General features: G+C 36.0%; 1 protein-coding gene across 1 annotated transcript; it reads left to right on the top strand.

Annotated features, from left to right (window-relative positions):
• The first annotated feature begins 3815 nt into the window (after positions 1–3815).
• LOC114758084 (cytochrome c1-2, heme protein, mitochondrial) lies at positions 3816–16691 on the top strand. Its single transcript, XM_028947102.1, has 8 exons — positions 3816–3963; positions 12145–12218; positions 13826–14040; positions 14494–14773; positions 14858–14929; positions 15478–15594; positions 15697–15762; positions 15842–16691. The coding sequence occupies exons 2-8, from the start codon at positions 12162–12164 to the stop codon at positions 15956–15958; spliced, it is 924 nt and encodes a 307-aa protein (XP_028802935.1). The 5' UTR covers positions 3816–3963; positions 12145–12161; the 3' UTR covers positions 15959–16691.
• Positions 16692–23382: the final 6691 nt, after the last annotated feature.

Below are 23382 nucleotides of genomic sequence, written 5' to 3'. Positions count from 1 at the left end.
AAATTAAACGTGGCTCTAAACTGACGTCCTGCTTAGGAATTACAGCACCAATCATTGATATTTATACATAACCAAATGTCCACGAAATTTTTATGGTGTGATACTATAATTTAGCCTCCAATCTGTAGCTTGCTCTTGCGAGTTTCAGGCCCTAAATGTTAGATTATATTTAGGGATGAGATTTTAAGAAATCCCAGTAGCAAGATCAGTCAACCAAAACATTAACATGCATCAATTACAAGCATTTCAACCTTTTGCGATTAATAGGGAACTACTTTACCACATACATGTAGCAGTCTAACATGCAATAGCCAAGGCACATTAAGCAAGGAGTATAGCTACACAATCATCATCATCATCATCATTTAGTTCGACCACATAATAGCACATGAAATTGCATAGCAATCAATGCAACACTCAACATTAAGCTCAATTAAATCTTACTACCTTAATCCAATGCTCTTTGATTTTCTTGTTCTTCTTTCTTGCTTCCACAAATGCCAAACCCTAGTATGGCAATCCACAAAAAGGGCAGTAAGAATCATCAACCATTCCTCATAAAAATCAACAACATAAATCAAGTAATTCCTAAACCCTTTAAAGCTTCAATCTTTATTCTTGAATTTTTAGAGTTTATTTCCTTTAACCCTAAAAATTCCCTCTTGACTCATTCCTACATAATTTTTCATGTAGATTCCAAATATCTACTTGGATTTAACAAAATAAATTTCCTCCTTTCAGTTTTAGCTTGACCAAACCATTAGGGTTCCTTATCCAAAAATTTCAACTTTGATTCTATGGCTTCCAACACTTGTTCTTTAGGTTTATCCTACACTATTTTCTATTTTGAGCACAATGGAAGCCTCAAAACTTTGAAAAACTCATCCTAAGGTTTAGATCTTGCCTTGGACGAAATGGGTCTCAAGCAACACAACCAAGGAAACACTCCAAAATCAACCTTCAACCACTTGTAACTACTAGGATCTACCATACTTTGAAGTGTTCTAGCAAGATTGAACCATAAAACTTCCTCCCTTACCCCATAAGCATTTTGGCCAGCTCCAAATGAAGAGGGAAAACCAGAAATTTCAACCATACAAAGCAATAAAACAAAGCAAGGAACATCTTAAGACAACTTACTAAGCTTGGATCTTAGTTGGAAGATCAAATATGCTTGATTTCCCTTCAAGCTCTCTCTTTTCCCTTTTCTTCTTGCTTGGCCGAAACATTGATTAGATTTAGGGGGAAGGATGAGCTCATTCAATGCACACAAAAAATCCCACCAACTATCATTAATGTTATGCCATGTGTCAAAAGCCTACTTAGTCTTAATCCTCTCTCTTAATCAACTTAAATCATAATGTAATTAAATTCCAAAGTCAAGATCGTCTCCATTGGTAGCTTGACATTTGGAAAGCTTTAATTACCATCCATTAAAGGCTTGACAAGTGGCAACTTGTGGGCCAAGTAAAATGCAAGACTCTGCTTCTTGCTTTATCGGTGCACTTTTATTCCAGGTTTAACTTCTTTTCTATAATTACAATGCTCTAGCCTCTGTAATTATTTTCTGTCAGATCCATAAATTATTGTCCTCATTTTTATCTTCCCAAATTGCCCTCTTTCTCTCAAATTTAATTTCCCAATAATTAAATAAAAAGGAAAACTAATTTCTTTTTCTTTAGTGATTTTTTTTCACTTTTAAGAGGAATTGAGAAAAATCTTAAATACTTGAGGGTCTTTTTTTAATTTCATAATCTCTTATAATCGTCCTTAAATTCCTTTGTAATTTCTCTAAGGGCAATTTGGTCATAAAACCAATTTTATAATCCCATATAATTCTCAAGGAACATTTTCCTTATTTTTCCTTAATTTTCTAAGACTTGGAAATATTTTTCATAATTATTCTTGACAATTTTCCTTAATTAGTCAAACTTTTCATAATTGGCTTGGAAAATTATAATAATTATTTTCCACCAAAATTTTTTTATTTCTCCTTGTCATTTTTGACCCTTAATTATTTAGGAATATCCCTATTCCTAAATGTCATATTACTGGATGTGACACTAACTATGTACTTCATTTTATATTGACCACTCCCTGGCCAAACATCATCTCCTGCCATTCTTTGTAGTTCTTCGTATATAATCTATTTTGTGATCAATCTTTCACTTACAATACCCCCTTCATATATCAATTTTTTGGGGTCTTCACAAATTCCCCTCCCATATAGAAGAAGCAAAATAATTGTTTCCTACTATTAATAGCAATTTATAATCTGTTGCTGCATATCATTCAACTTTTAATTTCAATCACCTATCAACAATAATAGATAGTATACGTTAACAACAGGAATTTGCAATTTGACAATAGAAATACGGGTTCTCATAACATTAAATTGCCATTTTCCTATACTACTCCAATTTGCCACCTCACAATCCGAATACATATTTTCACAACTTCAAGTTATTATTTCTCTACACTTTTACCTTTCACATTACCCATTTCAGCACATACACCTATTTCCCTTTCATCCGCCTCTAAGTTCCTTCAACCACGCATTACGATAAGTGTTCACCCATTCTCACCCACTTATCAAAAATCACTAACACTTCTTGTTTATCAACATTAAAGAACAAGACAATAACAGTCTCTTTCTAAAATTTAAAGCACCATCAGATTTCTCCCTCTCACTACCTACTTACCTATGCATTTAAATACTTATTTCTACATTATTCAGCCACCACAATCTAACTGTGCTCAACAAGTCAGCTCAACAAAACGAAAATTTGGAAATTTTGTTTTTAACCTCACACACCAAGCACCACACATGATCACGACGCCACACCGTAAGCCACAGTTACGGTTTCTCTCACTTCAACAACATTGACCGTGACCTTCCACAGACCGCCGACGGATGCAATTTCAGACTGACCATCACCCACTGCATTTTCTCAGCTCATTCTCGTCGATCACCTCCCTTTATTACTGCATGGGTATAGGAACAATTGGTGCCAACTTCTCCTTTTTCCCTTTTTTTTTTCTTCCTTTTCAGCACAAGTCATTTCGTAGGGCATTTCAGTAAAATGGGTTTATTAATTAATTTCAGTTTGTCCCCGGGTCTTTCAGTGAAATTTCAGAATCCTTTATTGAAATTTCAGAATTTTTTGGAGGTTGTTTGAAATTTATTCCCATCTGCGGTCCTAAATTGAAATTTTCCCATTTAATTATTTTAATGACACAATAATTGTGGCTGCACTTTTCACATTTCTTTGGAACTGAACATTGATGTTTTATCAGGGAGAATAACATTGTAGGTAGTTTTACTAAAAAATTTTTTATATGAAATCAATATTTAGTAAAACCATTGACATTAGATCCTTAAATCTTATATTTTATTGTCCAAATCATATATAAGAAAAATCATATTTTCAAAAATTAATAACGAAAGATGAATTTTCTTTACAATAAAAAAGAAAGAATATTATAAATTATTTTTCAGTTGTATCAATTATTTTGATGTGTCATCCTATGCTTCACATAGAGAAGATTCTAGGTATCAGTTCAGTGGGAGAGGAGACGAACCCCCTTTTTGGTCGAGTTTATTTTAGGAGATGTTTAGATGGAAACCAAACCATGGTTTCAGAAGTGTTTTTACGGTTTAAAAAGTAAATATATAGAGGTTTGTCTCGTTTTACGAAAAAATGCTTCTGAGAAGGACTTTTGAGGGTTACCAAACATCCCTAATACCTGATGCACACGAAGCCCATCAACAAACCCGAAAGCCCAGTAATTCTCGTGGCCAGAATTGGTGCGTTGTGTCTCATCCTCCTCCTGCATCAGTAGCGCTGCTGCTCATCCTCCGGATTCTTTCTTTCCCCTCTTCATTATTCTCAGACCTGCCTCTGTGCATTTGATCACGCGAGCTCAATTAAGCTTCGTCTTCGGATTTATCTCCTTCCTTTGGTGAGTCTTTTTTCCTTCCCCTCTCTTCCATTTTCCCACCTCCTCGGATCTGTGAACTGCTTTGGAATTCTGTATTCTCCTATTTTGGTAATTTATATTGTGAATGTATATGGTTGAGCTATGAATCATGCACGGATATCTCGATTCGCATCCCTTCCTGTGGAAGCCTGGGACTTTGTCATAATCCCAAGTTTATGCTTTTCCAATATATCCTCGGAAAATTGGGTGACCGATTTAAATTAAGCGTGATTGTGTTGGAGACATTGCTTGATACTCGAGCTTGTTATATTTAGTGTTTAATTCATCGACCCTCTCTTGCTATCCCTCTTGTATTTGTTGTATGTGTATGTTTAGCCAGATATGCGGAACTGAAATGCCTGAAATCCATCATGTTGTGCCTGTGCCTGGAATATGGATTGACAGCGGGACTATTTTATTTTAAATTTATTTTATGGCGCGGTTAGGAAGATTGGCTTTTTCATCTATATGGTCACTTGCATAAGAAGCTCTGAAAAATTTTGACAGTGATGCTGCTACTAAGTCTTAGAGGCGTGTATATTTGGATGTCTTTCTGTGAACAGTAAAGCATTCAACTTTCTACTGACTTTTTACCCTCTGCAGGAATAAGAAAATGTTCTTTAATGTCGAGGGTAAAATTGATGAAATTTATTATTACCAGTGTTCATCATCTTTAGCATGAACTACGTGAAAACATGAAGTCTTCTGTAAAGCTGATTGTGTTATCTGCTCTTGAAAGAATGCTTTGCGAAATATACCAAAAAAATATTATCTTCTGGATATACATAATCATTTCATGATAGTAAAATCATGATCTACTCCTTTTAGTTACAATGCCTGAGTGGAAGCGACCCTGCTCAATTTCTTGCATGACAATTTTTTATACGGGGGCTGACGAGTTATCCTAACTCTTCATTCCCCTTTCGTTTTGAAATGCATTCTTGAAAAGCATTTGATCCTTCACTTTTATGGTCTTCTGTTTTAACTTCTTATTGCTGGATTCTAGACCTTTGACTCTAAATCGTTGGTCTTAACAACTTAGACTTATAAGGTTCATTACTTAGCAGCTCCTGTTTTCTTTGTGCTTTCTGTTTATAAATTGATATTAAATTTTCAAGGAACATACAATCCTGGGAATTAAAATTTGAGGCTCTAAGGTGTTTCTGATGTGTAATTTGTAAATAAATCGTTAAGGTAGTTAAGTCATTTTATAATTTTATTAAAAGGGCTAGAGTATCTAATTAGGATTAAGATTAAATGTTTTGATATATTAGGATTGATATTATGAGATACTAGGATTGATATTATTAGATATTAGGATTGGATTCGGATTAGATGTTTAAGGATTTTAATTAGATATTTTATGAGGATTTGGATTTATCCATCACTTATGAATAAGGGCAATCATTAGTCTTATTCTCTGTTTTGATTCCTTGAATTATTGAGTATGATTTTAGTTTCTCTTCTATTCTCTTCTCTATTCCATCTCTCTCTTTCATCTTTCTTCTACAATATTCCTGTCAGTTTTGTATTATTTGTTTGTTTTATATTTGTTATGTGTTAACGATGTGATAAGATTCCTAGTAAACTCACTATGACTTATCAGAGGCGAAACAAAAGGAATTCAGTTAAAGTCTGACTTGGTCCTTCTTGCTTTGTTTAGATTAGTTAATCTCTTTTATTCAGGGTTATGGAGTCAGTTAGCAAAATGAAAGCTGAATAATTCTATTTATTCACTTAATTGAATCAAAGAGTACAGCAGAATAAATAGATAAAAGGATCTCTCAATGATAGGAGAGAGAGTCCAAGATACTAGGAATAATAATGACCTAAGATTAAGGACTAATAAAACCTAAAATCAAGGAGAATAAAATCAAATTCAAATACCTAATCAGATAGATTTGATTATTCTAACAACTATAATTTAACCTAGATTAGATCTAGGGTTTCTTGGCCCAAAGGCCCAAATAGGGTTCTGCACTAACACTCCCTCTCGAGCTGGCAAGTAGATGTCGTACATGCCAAGCTTGCCTCTGAAGAACTCAAACTTGCTTCTGTCTAGAGGCTTTGTAAGAATATCTGCCACTTGAAGATTTGACCTTATGTAGACTAGGTCAATTATATTTGCTTCAATCTTTTCTTTTATAAAATGCCTGTCAATGTCCACATGCTTGGTCCTATCATGATGGACTGGGTTGTGAACCATTTGTAGAGCTGATTTGTTGTCACACCAGAGTTTGAGAGGTAGGTTAGTATCCATTTTCAATTCTCCTAGGACTCGGGTTAGCCATATTCCCTCACAAACTCCATTAGCAAGAGCCCTTAGCTTAGCTTCAGCACTGCTTCTTGATACTATTGTTTGTTTCTTGCTTCTCTAAGTAACCAAGTTACCCCACACAAAGGTAAAGTATCCTCTAGTAGACCTTCAGCTCACTTTGTCTTTTCCATGATCCGCATTTGTATAAACCACAATGTCTTGAGAGGTTCCCTTAGTGAAGAAAATTCCTCTTCCAGGGGTCATCTTTAGATGCCTTAGGATGGTATATATGGCTTCCATATGTTGTTCTTGTGGTTGAGATGAAAATTGACTTACCACACCCACAGCATAACTTATGTCTGGTCGGGTGTGAGACAAGTAAATAAACTTTCTGACCAATCTTTTGTACCTTTCAGTATCTACAAGCACCCCATCCTTGTATTCTAGACTGGTAGACGAATCCATAGGAGTTGAGGATGGCTTAGCTTCCAACGTACCTGTTTTCTTAAGCAAGTCAAGAGTGTATTTTCATTGAGACATAGATATTCCTGCCTTTGATCGAGCCACTTCCATTCCTAGAAAGTATCTGAGGCTCCCAAGATCCTTTATTTCAAATGCAGCTGCCAAAGCTTTCTTTAGTTGCTTGATTTCCTCCAAATCATTCCCTGTCATCACTATATCAACATATACTGTTAGAATGGAAACTTTGGACCCGGAGTGTTTCACAAAGAGAGTGTGATCAGCTTGGCATTGAGTATAGCCTGAGCTTCTCACGACTTTGGTGAATCATTCAAACCAAGCTCTGGGTGATTGTTTTAACCCATAGAGGGATTTGTGCAGCTTACATGCCATACTTTGTCTCCAAATTATGCAATTCCTTCAGGAACCTTCATATATACTTCTTCTTCAAGATCCCCATTTAGGAAAGCATTCTTCACATCTAATTGATGTAGTGGCCATTCAAGATTTGTTGCCAAGGATAATAAAATCCTTATTGTATTCAACTTAGCTACAGGGGCAAAGGTTTCTTGATAATCAATTCCTTGTGTTTGTAAATATCCTTTGGCCACTAGGCGAGCTTTGAATTTACTTACTGTTCCATCAGCATTATATTTAATGGTAAACACCCAGTTGCACCCCACTGCCTTCTTACCTTGAGGTAATTTTTCAACCATCCATGTCTGATTTTTATTCAATGCATTTAGCTCTTCATTGATCGCTTCACGCCACCTAGGATCTTGCACTACCTCTTCAAATGTTGGGGGAATTTTTTTCTTCATCAATTTTAGTGGCAAAACTTTTCATACATGAGGAGAGCTTATCATAAGATATAAAATTGCTGATAGGATGAAGAGTGCACTGCCTTACCTCTTTTTTTAGAGCAATGGGCCATCCAAGCTCATCAAGTTTTGGATTTGAGTTTGATTCTTGGTGTTGCCTTGAGCTAGAGGGATCTCCATTACTTGGATTTTGGGCTGTCTCGTGCTCCTCATCCTCTTCTTCCTCTGATTCCCCAGATTCCTCAAGTTCATTACTGTTTTTTGGGGTAGTAGTACTCAGTTCAGGTCCGGGATGATTCTGGGATTGGGTTAGAGATCTGGTAGGACTTGTTTCAGGTTTGTTGGGGGCAATATCAGCTGGGGGCAATATCAGCTGCAGTAGGTTCTGTTTCAGGTGGTATTTGAGTGGTTTCAGCTCTGGAGTTATTTTCATGGGTGTTCAAAGGTGCAGAATTATTTCCAGGGATAATTTATGATGATTCTGGTGGGCTAAGAAACTCCCATTCCCTCTCACTCTCCCCCTGAATGGGTGGTTTCAGATAATAGGCTTGGTGCTCATTAAAGGTAACATCCATGGTTACGAAGAATTTGTGTAAGGTAGGAGAATAACACTTATAGCCTTTTTGGGAAATAGAATACCCAAGAAAAATACATTTAATGGCTCGTAGATCAAATTTGCTTCATGCTGAATGGTGAACATAAGCTACACAATCAAAAATTTTAAGGGCATTTGGGTGGCAATGGTAGTGAGAGGGTAGGTTTTGGTTGTGAGACCCATTGGAGTTTGAAAGTTGAGTCTATGAGGACTGCCTCACCCCAATACGAATTGGGAACATTGTGAGCAAGCATCAAGGCATGGGTTACTCTAAGTAAGTGTCAATTTTTGTGCTCGGCTATACCGTTTTGTTGTGGGGTGTTAATGCAGCTAGTTTGGTGGAGAAATTCCATGGTTTTTAAGGTGGGTTTGTAGAGTAGTGGCCATGTACTCTCTCCCATTATCACTTCTTAGTGTGTGTACGTTTGTTTGAAATTGGGTGTGGATCATTTTGTGGAAATTGATAAAGGTAGGCACCAAGTCAGATTTTTCTTTCATGAGATATATCCATGTTACCTGTGTATGGTCATCAATAAAAGTCACAAACCACTTGGCATTTGTCAATGATTTAACACGTGTAGGTCCCCAAATGTTACTATGTATTAAATTAAAAGGTTTAGAAGATTTGTGAGGCTGGCCTTTATAAGGGGATCTGGTGTGCTTTGCTAATTGGCAAATTTCACAAGATAAGGTGTTTTTATTGAATTGAGGAAAAAGTTTCAACATGTACTGAAAATTAGGATGGCCTAACCTATAGTGTCATAACAACAAGTTTTTATTTGAGGAATTGGTAAAAACAAAGAAAGTCTTCAAACTTGAATAGCACGCATCTGAGAGCTGCAAGTTTCCAAGCAATAGAGCCCCTCTAGGATCTTAGCTATGCCAATCGTCTCCCTCAACTCCAGATCCTAAAAAACACATGTAGTGGCAGAAAAATAGACATTACAACTTTGAGTGTTTGTAATAGTTCTAACAGAAATTAAGCTGCATTTTAATTCTGGAGCATAAAAAACATCATAGAGGACCAATTTTTCATTTATTCAAGCAGTCCCAAAGCCCATAACCTTCACTGTTTTTCCATCAGCCACTTGAATAGAAATATTTAATGTGCAAGGTCTAATATCTGTCAGCAAATCAGGATTACCAGTCATGTGATCAGTGGCACCAGAATCAACAATCCATAAATCTTGGCAGTTCACATCAGTTTTTAAGGCTAGGATTGTTTTACCTGTATGAGCAATATATCCTGAAGATACTGACTTTTCTTTCGGTTGATGCCTGTTTGGAATTCTTTTTAGAAGTTCTACCTCTTCTCTGTTCAGATCTGATTCCTTTTTTGAAGTGCTGTCAACAGTTCCAGCATATCCTCTGCTATCCTGTCGTGATTTCTTGGCTGGTTTCCCATGTAATTTCCAGCATACCTCCCTTATATGGCCTTTCTTTCGATAATGGTGACACCATTTTCCCTGTTTTGGTTTATCATCCTATCTAGAGGTCTCTTTTAATAGCAATCCATGGGGTTGTTGGTCTGCCACAGTTGGAGTCACTAGAGGTAAGCTTTTTTTGAGTTTCTTCAGTTCTTACCATGAAGAATACTTCACGCAGAGAGGGTAGAGTGTCTAGATTCATGAGCCTGCCCCTCACATCATCATATGCAGCATCTAAACCAAGCAGGAATTTAAAGATACTTTTTTCTTCTTTGATCTTTTCATATAGAGTTGCATCTCCAGGACACTTCCACTCATGAGTATCATACATATCTAACTGCTGCCATCTAACAAACAAGTTAGTATAATATTGAGTGACTGAAAGGTTACCTTTTTTAAAGTCATGGAGGAATCTTTCAATTTCCAGAATTGCAGATTTGTTTTTTAGGGACGTAAACATGTCCCTGGCCACTTCCCATACTTCATGAGCTGTGTGGAAGAAAGAGAAGTGGCAGCTGATTTCGGTGGTCATGGAATTTATTAACCATGCCTGTACTATAGAGTTCTCAGCTTCCCATGTAGCAAACTTGGAGTCTGTAGCTTCCCATGTAGCAAACTTGGAGTCTGTAGCTTCTGGTTTCTTTTGTGAACTAGTTAGATAGCCGAATTTTCCCTTTCCCATCACGTACAGCCTAATGCTGCTTGCCCATTGAATATAGTTCTGCCCGTTCAGTTGACGGATGGTGATAGAGACTGGATTGGCATCGGATAGGGCTTGACTGCTAGGGTTTGAAGTTGTTGTTGTCAGGCCGGCGGGTTAGTCAATGAGCTTTCTGAACTTTGGTCATCGGCGTCCAGACCAAAGTCAAATTTGATTATTGCTCTGATACCATGAAAGCTGAATAATTCTGTTTATTCACTTAATTGAATCAAAGAGTATAGCAAAATAAATAGATAAAAGGATCTCTCAATGATAAGAGAGAGAGCCCAAGATACTAGGAATAATAATGACCTAAGATTAAGGACTAATAAAGACCTAAAATCAAGGAGAATAAAATCAAATTCAAATACATAATCAGATCAGATGTGATTACTCTAACAGTTGTAACTTAACCTAGATTAGATCTAGGGTTTCTTGGCCCAAAGGCCCAAATAGGGTTCTGCACTAACACAAAATAATAGGATCATTAGGTCATTCATGATCCACTTTGTTATGCACGTCTTCCATTTTCATTGTAATCTCGAGAATGTAGGGATATTTAGTTGTTTTATGATTGTTGCAAGTGTCATTTAGCTCTATAAATATGTTAGCCTCCTTGTTAGCTGACATATGAGTGAAATACAATTTGAGTTCAATATTTTAGAGGTTCTTTTGGGTTATTTTCTCTACTTATAGTGAGATACTTACTATGAGGAAGAGATTAGAGTGTTATTTTTCTGCCTTATTGATTTTTCTAGATAGAGTACATACGAATTTGGTATCAGAGCCTGGTTGAGACACGCTCTTCTCGAAACCAAACGGAGGACAATCCTTTTGCTGCAGACCATCTTGCTGCCATAGCTTACAAACTTGAAACTCTGGAGGTTATAGCTGAAAGACTGACAAGCTTAGAAGCTGCCACTACTAAGAATGATTGGGGAAGAGGAAGACATCGCCATTTTGCTGATGACAGTGATGATGATTCTGAATTGTATCGAAGGGGACACAAGCGACCTCACACCAAGATGGAATTTCTAAAGTTTAATGGAAGACATGCATAACAAAGTGGAACATGACTGATCTAATGATCCTATATTTTGCTAACTGACTCTGTAAAGCTGAATAAAAGAGATTAACTGATTGAAATAAAGCAAGAAGGACCAATTCAGACTTTAACTGAATTCCTTTTATTTCGCCTCTAATAAGTCGCAGTAGGTTTACTAGGAATCTTATCATTATGTTAGCAAAATAATAGGTTATGCACTTTTATTCAGGTTTATGGAGTTAATTAGCAAAATAATAGGATCATTAGGTCAGTCATGATCTACTTTGTTATGCATGTCTTCCATTTTCATTGTAATCTGGAGAATGTAGGGATATTTAGTTGTTTCATGATTGTTGCAAGTGTCATTTAGCTCTATAAATATGTTAGCCTCCTTGTTAGCTGACACATGAATGAAATACAATTTGAGTTCAATATTTCAAAGATTCTCTTGGGCTATTTTCTCTTCTTATAGTGAGATACTTACCGTGAGGGAAAGGTCAGAGTGTTATTTTTCTGCCTTGTCTATTTTTCCAGATAGATTACATACCATTATGCATGCATATTCAAAGCAATTTTTGCTTCTTACATTGTCTAGCCATAATCCTTCATTCATGAATCTCCCACGCTCCTTGCACTTCTCGTGGAAATCTTGATTGTAAGCTTTATTAATTTTTGCGATCTTCCAGTGCAGATAATATCTGATGAACAGCGTTTATGTACTCATTTGTTATCCATGCTTACATGGTCACTACCCATGTCATTGCCCTTATGCTTGTTTAGATTACTTATATCTCTGCTTATTGGAGAATTTATTATTAACTCATTTTTAAGCTTCTGTTCACTCTGAATAATTTTGCAGTGCAAACTGAGACGGAGATGGCTGGAGGTATTATTCAACAGTTATTGAGGAGAAAACTCCAGTCTCAATCTACTGTAAGCTTTTCTGCTTTTTCTCGGGTTATTTTTTGCTCTTTGACAGCTTTTTCTTGTTCCTGTAGCCCATGCAGCCCACAAAGGGACACTCTTAGTTTAAGATGAAGAGTGGGCGTTGAAAAGGGAAAAGACAGTGCTATGTTGATATGCAAGATTATAAAAGAAAACATTTTTTTGCTTTTTTTCCCTTCTGTTTTTTTTCATTTTTTCTTCTTTTCAGATGTAGGGTGTTCAAAGTGATGCATCTTGTTCTTTCTTATATTGTATGATTGGCCAATAGTATTAAGATACTGTTAAGGATATACATTTGGATGACCACGATGTTAATCCTTTTGATGGAGGAAAATATTCTGCTTTATTATTTTATAGTTGCTACCCAAATAGAGAATTCATCAACTTATGGCCATAAAAAGGTTAAAGAAAAAGCATTATTGTACTATTAATGATTTGCAAACACATAGTTATGTTGAAACTAAATAGTCTTTATTGATAAACTGATATGCATTTCTAGTGTTAAGATCATGGTCAAAGAGGAAAGTCAAATAGTAAAATTTCCTGCGTCTTACAAAATACGAACTGATTTGGCTAATTTTATTTCCGTTTACCTTGAAGAATTGTGTTCATCCTTATAGCTTAAACCAACTCTCATACGAGCTCCGGGCAGTTCATTCATTTGACCGTAGACTAGAGCTGCATGGATCAGATATATCATGACGAATTCTTCAGAAAAAATTGTGTCTTACATGTGTGCTTGCCATTTGTCATTATTCTAACTCTTGGTATTTGATGGAGACTTATGTTGTATGGGATACTTAAGTCATATTGAGTAGTATGGGGGTGCTCAATAAAGTATTCAAGTGGGTTGGTTCTCTTATTGCAATAGCTAGTTTTGAGTGAGATTCCTCCATCCATTGAATGATCGTTGAAGGGTTCCAAAGAGGAAGTTGGTACAGCCATTGGGATGTCATGTCTCCAAAGGGGCCATTGATGGAGACTTACGTATTACAAAATGCCTAAATTTCATATTGGGGAGTATGGAATATTTAAGTGGGTGTTGCTTTAACCTTAATGACTAGCTTTTGGGGGAGGGTTTCCCGTCACACTTGAGTACATTATTATTGCTTTTCTAGAAAGCAGATATACTTCTTTAACTGAATGACATTTTGCTATTGGGTAGTATGGGATAATTAATAGGATATCTCACTTGATTACCTATTTTTCTGTTTTTCTTGCCCAAGTTTATTGTAATTATGCATAATGCAACTGACTCATTATTAAACACCTTGCAATTTTAAGTCACTAGATTCAGTTCTTTATTTATTTTCAGTCTTCTAATTATTTTTATGGAAAGGAGGAGGTTTAGGATATGCCAGATATATGTGTCCATCTTTCAGTTGCTATTTTTTCCCTGTTGATAATGTTGATAAAGCTGAGAGCTTTATTCCAGTTATCTCTCAATGCATGCAGTCATCATATTGTACATACTCATGCAGACTGGTATAGTTGGAAGATCTCAGTAACCTTTTTAATTAGGATTCAAATATTTTCTTCCAACGAAACAAGGTTTGCCACGCCATGTGCTCATAGTTGCTTTATACTTTGTGCAGTCCTCTTCCTTGGTATCATCCATCATCACGAAAAAAGATGATGCTGGCTCTACTGGCAGCAGGTCCTTGAGAGCACTTGCATTAATTGGAGCCAGCGTCTCAGGGTTTTTGAGTTTTGCTACAACAGCTTCAGCTGATGAGGCTGAGCATGGCCTGGATTGTCCAAGCTATCCATGGCCTCACAAGGGCATCCTCAGTTCATATGATCATGCTTCGTGAGTTCTACTTTGCTTTCTCCTATAACTTTTCCTTCCTTACTATTATTGGTAGTTGGCAAGTTTGGAACTACAGACCTTCAATATAAGCTTATATTTGATTTCCTGGGACAGAAATTGCTTCCTCTTTAACTTACTCCCATGATGGATTTTTGGGTGTATTACTGTAATTCGTTGTAGTAGGCCCTTGTCAAGTTCCTTCTTTTCTGGTTTAGTGGGCATTGCTCTCATCTTATTCCTCCATTTTTGGTTTAGTGGGCATTGCTCTCACCTTTCTCAACTTAGGTCAATCCTCTTGCTTTGTTACCCCATATCTTTGATGTCCTCTTGCATGGTTCGTTGCTGGAATTAAGTATCATTTGTCATTAGCTCACCTGTTAAAATAATAATAATAATAATAAAGTTCATGTCGTGCTACTGTTCTTAATTCTTCGAATAATTTCTCATGGGCAGGATACGTCGTGGTCATCAAGTTTATACACAAGTCTGTGCTTCCTGCCATTCTATGTCTTTGATATCATACCGTGATTTGGTTGGTGTTGCTTATACAGAAGAAGAGGTAAAGGCTATGGCAGCTGAGATTGAAGTGGTTGATGGCCCTAATGATGAGGGTGAGATGTTTACACGCCCTGGTAAACTCAGCGATCGCTTTCCTCAGCCATATGCAAATGAAGCAGCTGCTAGGTTTGCTAATGGTGGGGCTTATCCTCCAGATCTTAGTCTCATAACCAAAGTAATGCATTTTCCTACCAGTATTGCCATTAAGATATTTCTATGTTATATTTGTATGCAAATGTCTTAATATCTGTCCTTTCAGGCCCGCCACAATGGTCAAAATTATGTGTTTTCCCTTCTTACTGGTTATCGTGATCCTCCTGCTGGTGTTTCGGTAAATTCTTAACTAAAGATCTCTTTCAGAATTCTACTATAACTGCTGAAATAACTTTGTCTATTTAAATACAATGCTGATGCTACCCATAAGAAAAGAAAGAAAAAGAAATCTTATGTTTATTTCTGCAGTGTCATTAGGGCCCTCTCCTTTCCCTTTCGTCTGTTATTAATTAGTCTATTTCTGAATTATGCATCATTTCCATGGCGTGTCCTTTTGCTGAAGTTGTCCATGTAATGCTAGGTTTAGATGCAATAGTATTCCTCTATTTTGGGGTATATAAATCAGCAATATGGAGATATGGTGGAAAGAAGTTTCTCATTATATATTCAGTAAAGCATTCATGATGTGGGATTCTCTGTACTCGACTTCAATTATCAGTCATATGCATATCGTAAACCATGGAGTGATGAGCTCTCTCTTATATTTAGTTCCATTTAAATATAAAATGTTCATAGAACTTTTTGAGTGACCCCTACATCCATACCAACATGCGATATTTTGGTTGAAATTTTTTCTTATGATTAGCTTTATAAATAAATGTGTAGATTAGAGAGGGATTACATTATAATCCTTATTTTCCTGGTGGAGCAATTGCCATGCCTAAAATGCTTAATGATGGTGCTGTTGAATATGAAGATGGTACTCCTGCCACAGAGTCCCAGGTATGTTAGCTTGAGGAACTGTTTTAGTAGATTTTATGAGTGCTATTTATGGATATGGGGGAAATCAGAAACTTGTTCTCTTCCTTGATGTTTTTGCTGCAGATGGGAAAAGATGTCGTGACATTCCTTGCTTGGGCTGCTGAACCTGAAATGGAAGAGAGAAAACTGGTTTGGTTACCTTCTATGTACTTTCTTCCTCCAGATGAATGAATACGACATTTTTTAACAAGAATGTTACAAAATGCAGATGGGTTTCAAATGGATTTTTGTACTGTCGTTGGCACTTCTTCAGGCCGCCTATTTCCGTCGATTGAGGTGGTCAGTTCTGAAGTCTCGCAAGCTGGTCCTTGATGTTGTCAACTAGCTGGCCTCAACTTTCGTTTTCGCTTCAGAAGGGATTTCTGTTGGCAATAATTTTGTCAGATCATTATGTTGTCCCATCATGTGTTATTCGTTATGTTGTCCCATCATGTGTTATTCGTTCAATACAATTAGAGGGTAATGGAGCATCCAGAACCGGAAGAGTGTTAGATGTTTGTTGGACAGTAATAAGCTGTGAAAACTTACATGTTGCAAGACCCTACTCGAGTTTTTCTTTCCGCTTACCTCGTGTTACTCTGCTGGAGCATCAACTCAGTTTGATTCATTCTCTATAATTAGCCTGATATGGCGGCAAGTGACGTCTATTTTAAGGTAAAAGAATGATATACAATAGGGTTGATGTGGCCTACATGGAAACAATGGTCCTTTCTCTGCCTCAACATCATGCGAATCTCGTACTCTTGCATTTTTCCTTGACCATTATTTATACTCTATTATACTCTGTCATCTCACGTAGTTTTTGGCTGTTGCAGCATTTTTCTTGGTGCTTGATGTTTGAACGCAATGTGGGCCTAGTTTGCAACTCAAAATTCTTTTCCTTACTTGAGCCGTTCTGTTACTTTTTTCAAACGTTATGTGAGGGTACGCAAGAATTTGTGTGAATGTTGACAAATATATATAATATTAAAGGTTAATATTTTTCTGGTTTTAAATATAAGACCTACTTGTGGTAAAATTACAATTACATTACAAAGTTTAGGATTGGAAGAGTATAATTTTTAGCCTTTGAATTTTGGACTATTTTAGTTTTCATTCCCCAAATTTCAAATTATACTAAAAAGTGAGTTTTATACTTAGGATTGGAAAAATATAATTTGTTTCTTAGAATTTAGATATATGTTTTACTTCAATCCCCAAATTTTAAATTTGTAGGTTTAATCTTTCAAATTTAGTCCGTTTTAAAATATTAGTCATTAGAAGTACAATGATATTAAAATCTTTTGCATTGTCATAAATGAGATTTAAGTGGTGATTTGAATTCAGTAGATGATGCTTAGCTGGGTCTTGTGTAGATAAAAGAAGATAAAAACTGGTCCTCAAAATGTAGCTGTTTAGTCGCTCATTTAAAGAGCCATTAACTCCATGGAGTCCCATTTTGTTCTTTGCATTTTGAGGACCTGTTCTCTGTTTTGCCTGTTATTAACATAAGATCGAGCTGGGTGTCGTCTAGTTAATTCACATCATCATTTTAATACAGTTTATGACATTTCAACAGATTTAACATTATTACATTTTTAGGAACTGAGGTTCTAAGACGGACTAAATTATAAAGTTAAAATTGTGAGTTTAAAATTTGAGGAATTGAAAAAGGTGACTTCTGTTGCCACCAAAAGTTTTTAGCGTAGTGAGTGTTAATACTTTTGTAACTTTCAGCTGCATTACTAAGCATACACTTTTAGCAGTGACATCATTACTTTACTCTGTCATGTCACTACCACAAGTTGTGTCATGTCACCTATTGTTATTTTCTTCTCACAAATTGTCTCTTTCCAAGTTTAAACCCTGGACCTTTTTGTTGTGATGTGAAGCTTATTACGATGTGATTTGAAATGGAATTATTTATTTCAGAAATAATATATACATATATAGAGCTAACATCTATAACTATTATATATTTATTTTACCAGCATGTTCTTTATTTATATACATAATATAAATTACATAAATATTTACTTTTCTTTTTTTTAATAAAACATCAATTTTATTCAAAGACTAGATAAAAGGGTTATACAGAGAAAGCTAACCAATAACGTTCAATTAGTTTGAATGAGGCTCAACCCAACATAACAATAATAAAAAAGTAGAACAATCTAACAATAAAGACAACTACAAAAACTAACATAATAAGAACAGAAAAGAGACTAGCTATCACATGGAAACAAAAACAGTCTTGAATCTGACTGTAGTCTCCAAATCTTGCTAGCAGATTTGAGTCAGCCCAAAGCTTAAGACACTTGCTACACCAACCATTTTTCTTACTACTTAGCTATTTTCATGAAGCTGTATCATACAAAGGAAAAAGCAGGCTGGCTTTCAATAGATAACGCTACTAAACTGTATCATACGAAGGAACATGCAGGCTGGCTTTCAATAGATAACGCTACTACGAGGCATTTAGGCAACCCAATATCTTACGACATTTGCACCTTTTGGGGCATTGAAAGAAGCTTTGCCACAAAACACTAGAGATAAATAACTGTTACAAAGATGAATATGGAGGTTGAGAAGAGTCGGTGATAGACCTCGATCAAAGATACTCTGGAATAGGAAAGATGACACCACTACCAAAGATAGCCAATGAAGCGATAGCAGCACAATCCGGGAGATAAGCAAACAACTACTCAAAATGGTGACAAAGGAGAGCACGTGTAACTAGGAACAACAACAAAACAACCAAAATCTAAAGAAAAACTAGAAAAATAAACAAAAGCAACATTGCAAGTTAGGCCTCCAAGTGGCTGCAAACTAACTTAAAGGCCCCTGTTAGTATCATAAACATTTGTAGAGCTTTTTGGCAGAAGCTTTGGAAAAACCCAAACAGGCAACATGAGGCTCAACCAAAGAACATTGTCTTCCTCAAACATTTGATACAAAAGATAAGTAAAAAAGAAGGCAGATCCATTATAACCCAAGACTCGTCCCCTGCCTTTACCATCAATCTTGTTGGAAGTATCAAATTTTGTCTACACAGGGCTCTTAATACCACTAACAATGAAGAAATCACTGACTTCCCTTAAGCTAGAAGACTTTTGTAAGGAAGCACAATTTTCCTTGTGAAAGCAGTACTTGCGCTTTCTTATGATGGCAGGCAAAGATTTTGTAAGAGTTAGAAGCTTTTCTTTTAAGGTGGAGTGACAAGTAGAGAAAGCATTTGATGATTTAGCTTGTTTGATAGGTGACTCAATTAGATCTTTAAAGAAATCTTCAACAGGCTGCTTCTTAGAATCATGTGAAGGAACACATGGAACAAGGGGATTTGATATTGGTTCAACTGAAGGAGAAGCAGTCGGCTGGAGAGGGGAAGTCCATATTAGGATGCGCATTAGAACTTAAGGCTCAAAGTTTCAACCCAATATTCTAACGACAGATAAAATGATGGCTTGACATAGAAATATGACCTAATTTGGATCCCATGATCTGAAATAAGACCTGATCACTTCTCATCATCATACTGCAATGGTTGCTATGAAACTCCACACCTCCTTAACCATGATAGATTGAATTTGCATGTTCAAATAGAAAGGAGAATGAAATCCTTGTACCTGAGTTTAGCTGAAGTTCGAACACATCTAGAAGAAAAAAAAAAAAAGGATTCATAAATGAACCAAGCAAATCCCCAATTTTTTGACCAACATCTAGTGAGTAATACTCAAAAGGAAGATCTAGCACCTAAATCCAAGTAATACTCAAAAGGTGTATTAGGCACAATCCCAACAGTTGCAAAAATGGATAAGAAAGTGATTTTCAAACTCTTGAGCAAAGCAAATCCTATCTTGAAGACACCAGTCTAGATTGATGAGCAATTAGAGCTTACATGCATGAATAAGTAAGTGATTAAGTACTTTGGCAAAAAGGAGATGACCTCGACGTAACTAACTAGCTTTGGATCGGCTAAAGGAAATGACATTATGAAGAGCAAATAGAGTCCTAAAGCAAGGACAATCAAAGAAAGGTGACATTGTGAAAAACTAATATTGTAGAAGGGGGAAACGAGGTGGTAAGAGATGGGAATGCAAATGAGTTGACAGAAAAAAGGATGAAAAGAGAAAAATGAAAACTTTTTCTCTCTTTTTTTATTGCCAAAAGTAGGAAAAGGAAAAAGTAGTAAAGTGGTTGAGAAGACAGTTGGGAGTGGAGGAAGATTGAGTAACGATAGTGAACAATGGAGAAGACGATGGGTGGGGAGAGCGAAAGTTGTTTCTGAAGAAGAAACATCAAGGTAGTAGATTTGGAGAGAGTAAAGTTAACCCAAAAAAAAAAAACCAAAAAGAAGCCGCAAGAGGGTAAATGAAGGAAAGGATGGAGCTGCAAAAGAAACTGAGAAGGTCGAATGATTGTCGAAAAAAGGGTTAAGACGCTGAAAAAAAAACTTATGAAAGACTAAGATCCATATCTTAAGGGAATGACAAATAAATGTTGTGAATATAAATAGGCGTGTCAAAAGTGACTTACCATGTTACTCAAGAGAGAGGAAGCTCAAGTGTATATATACTATCATATATTATTAGGCTAGTGAATGGGCCTAGAGGAGAAGGAGGATTTCGAGTGCACGACAACAGCCCATCGCTCTTGAGCTTTCGAGCATCCATCTTCTCCTTTACATTTCTCTTTTTCTCCTTTCTCTGTTGCTGGGTTATATTTCTATTTCTACTATTCTATCATCCTGTTTCTTGCAGGAAGGGTTCGTTTAATCCTGGGGAGTGCCGCATCCACATTTACCTATGGTGGCGGAATAACTCTTAAAAACAGTGTCTATCGGCACTACTCGTGTCACATCCAGTAATAGGGATATTCCTAAATAATTAAGGGTCAAAAAAGAATAAGGAAAAATAGAAGATTTATGATGAAAAATAATTATTATAATTTTCCAAGACGATTATGAAAGATTTGACTTATTAAGGAAAATTGGTCAAGAACAATTATGGAAAAATATTTCCAAGTCTCAGAAAAATAAGAAAAAATAAGGACAATGTTCCTTGAGAATTATATGGGATTATAAAATTAATTTTATGATCAAATTGCCCTTAGACAAATTACAAAGAAATTTAAGGGCAATTTAAGCTAGTTTAAGGTCCTTTATTTGGAAAATTCCAAATAAATATTTAGAAGGAGAATAAAATCCCAAGAAAATTCCTATGATATTCCAAGAAATTATAAGAGATTATGGAATTAAAAGAAGACCCTCAAGTGTCCAAGATTTTTTCTAATTCCTTTGAAAGGTGGAAAAAATCACTAAAGAGAAGGAAATTAGTTTTTCTTTTTATTTAATTATTGGAAAATTAAATTTGGAGACAAAGAGGGCAATTTGGGAAGATAAAAATGAGGAGAATAATTTATGGATCTGACAGAAAATAATTACAAAGATCATAGCACTGTAATTATAGAAAAGAAGTTAAACCCGGAGTAAAAGTGCACCGATAAAGTGAAGACTAGAGTCTTGCACTTTACTTGGCCCACAAGTTGCCACTTGTCAAGCCTCTAATGGATGGTAATTAAGGCTTTCCAAGTGTCAAGCATTAAGTGGAGAGGATCTTGACTTTGGAATTTAATTACATTATAATTTACTTAATTAAGAGAGAGGTTTCAAGACTAAGTAGGAGGGTGACATTTGGCAACTCATCTATGATGGTGGTTGGGATATTTTGGTGCCTTAATTGAGCTTTTCATTCCCCATAATCAAATCACTAATTCGTCCAAGGCAAGAAGAGAGGGAAAAAGAGAGAACTTGAAGGGAAATCAAGAGAAAAGCAAGCTACTTTGATCTTCCAACTAAGATTCGAGCTTAGTAAGTTATTCTAAGATGTTCCTTGCTTTGTTTTATTGATTTGTATGATTGGAAAAATCACTTCTTGTCCCTTCTTGTTGCTGGCCGAAATGGGTATAGTGTAGGGAAGGAGGTTTTGTTGTTAAACATAGTTAGGATACTATGAATCAAGGTGGTTTCAAGTGGTTTAGTGTTGTTTTGAAAAGTTTTTCATGGTTGAACTCCAAGAGGTATGGTTTGGCCAAGACAAAAAATGAACCTTAGGATTTGTTTTTCAAAGTTTTGAGGCTTCCATTGTGTTCAAAATGGAAAATGGTGTAGGATAAACCTAAAGAACAAAGGTAGAAGCTTTAAGGGACAAAGGTTGTTCTTGAATTATGTTATTGATTTTTATGAGGAATGGTTGATGATTCTTACTGCCCTTTTTGTGGATTGTCATGTTAGGGTTTGGCATTTGTGAAAGCAAGAAAGAAGAACAAGAAAATCAAAGAGCATTGGATCAAGGTAGTAAGATTTAATCAACCTCAATGTTGAGTGTTGCATTGATAGCTATGCAATTTCATGTGCTATTATGTGGTTAAACTAAATGATGATGATGATGATGATTGTGTAGCTATACTCCTTGCTTTATGTGCCTTAGATATTGCATGTTAGAGTGCTACATGTATGAGGTAAAGTAGTTCCCTATTAATAGCAAAAGGTTGAAATGCTTGTAATTGATGCATGTTAATGTTTTGGTTGATTGACCTTGCCACTGGAATTTCATTGAAATCTCATTCCCCATATGTAACTTAACATTTTAGGGACTGAATCATCAAAAGGGAGGCTGAAAATCCAAGGATTACTATGGTGATGAGCCACGAGAGAACATTTATATTTGGTTATGTATAAGCATATATGATTGGTGCTGTAATCCCTAAGCAGGACACTAGTTTAGAGCCACATTTTTATTAAGTTACCAAATGAATTTCTGCACAAAATTTGATATTCTTAAATTTGACGTCATGAGCTTCAAATCGATAGGAAACACATTAAAAATGGCCAACTACACGATTTTTAATGATTTTTCAAAGTTAAGGTTTAGAATCTGGAAAAAGGATTTTTGCCAAATGGACAAAGGTGAATTTCACAAAAACCTGACACTTTTTCAAATGAAATTGGTTCACAAGAATTTTTTTATTTGAAAGATCATTCAAAGATATTTTTATAGAATTTTGAACCACTCCATTTTGATTTTTCTAGATTAAGTTATGAATTTTTGAAGTTGGGCCAGAAAACTGGATTTTTATCCCATGAACAATAAAAATCCGAAAATCAGCGTTTTTTATAGATTTTTGAGCCCAAGACCATCCAATGTGGCCTAAAATGGTTTTAATTAAACTCTATGTGGATCTGATAATAAGGTGTCACAACTCGAACCAGATTGATATCCAGTTCCAGTTTTGCTCAACAATCTTAAGAGTTATAATGGAGTCTTGTAATGATGCTGCTGTTGGGAATACTGTTGGGAATGTTGATCCTACCATCAACATTGCCCATACTCCTGCCTTTACTACAGTGCCACTTCCCAAACCATTTCCAAACATCTCCAAGATTGATGTGTTCAATAGAAAGCACTTTAGATGGTGGTAGGAATGTGTGTACCCTGTTCTTGGCATGTATGGAGTTGTTGCTGCTCTCGCCCAACCTGAGCCCCCTGCTGATGCTGACCAAGCCTAGAAGAATGCTTGGGTAAATGCAAATAAGGTTTGTTGACACACGCTCATTAGCACTTTATCTAATGATTTGTTCAATGTCTACTGTGTATACAAGGAGGCACATAAAATATGGGAGTCGCTGATCGTGAAGTATACTACTGAGGATGCTGGGAAGCAAAAATTCGTGGTTGGAAACTTTTATAGATGGGAGATGGATGATGATAA

The sequence above is a fragment of the Neltuma alba genome, unplaced genomic scaffold (genome assembly GCF_004799145.2).
Source record: "Neltuma alba isolate B1F8T4 unplaced genomic scaffold, ASM479914v2 tig00010668_pilon, whole genome shotgun sequence".
In the NCBI taxonomy this organism is placed as follows: domain Eukaryota; kingdom Viridiplantae; phylum Streptophyta; class Magnoliopsida; order Fabales; family Fabaceae; genus Neltuma; species Neltuma alba.
The sequence above is the reverse complement of the archived record's forward strand: the minus strand, read 5'-3'. Positions and strand labels throughout refer to the sequence as shown.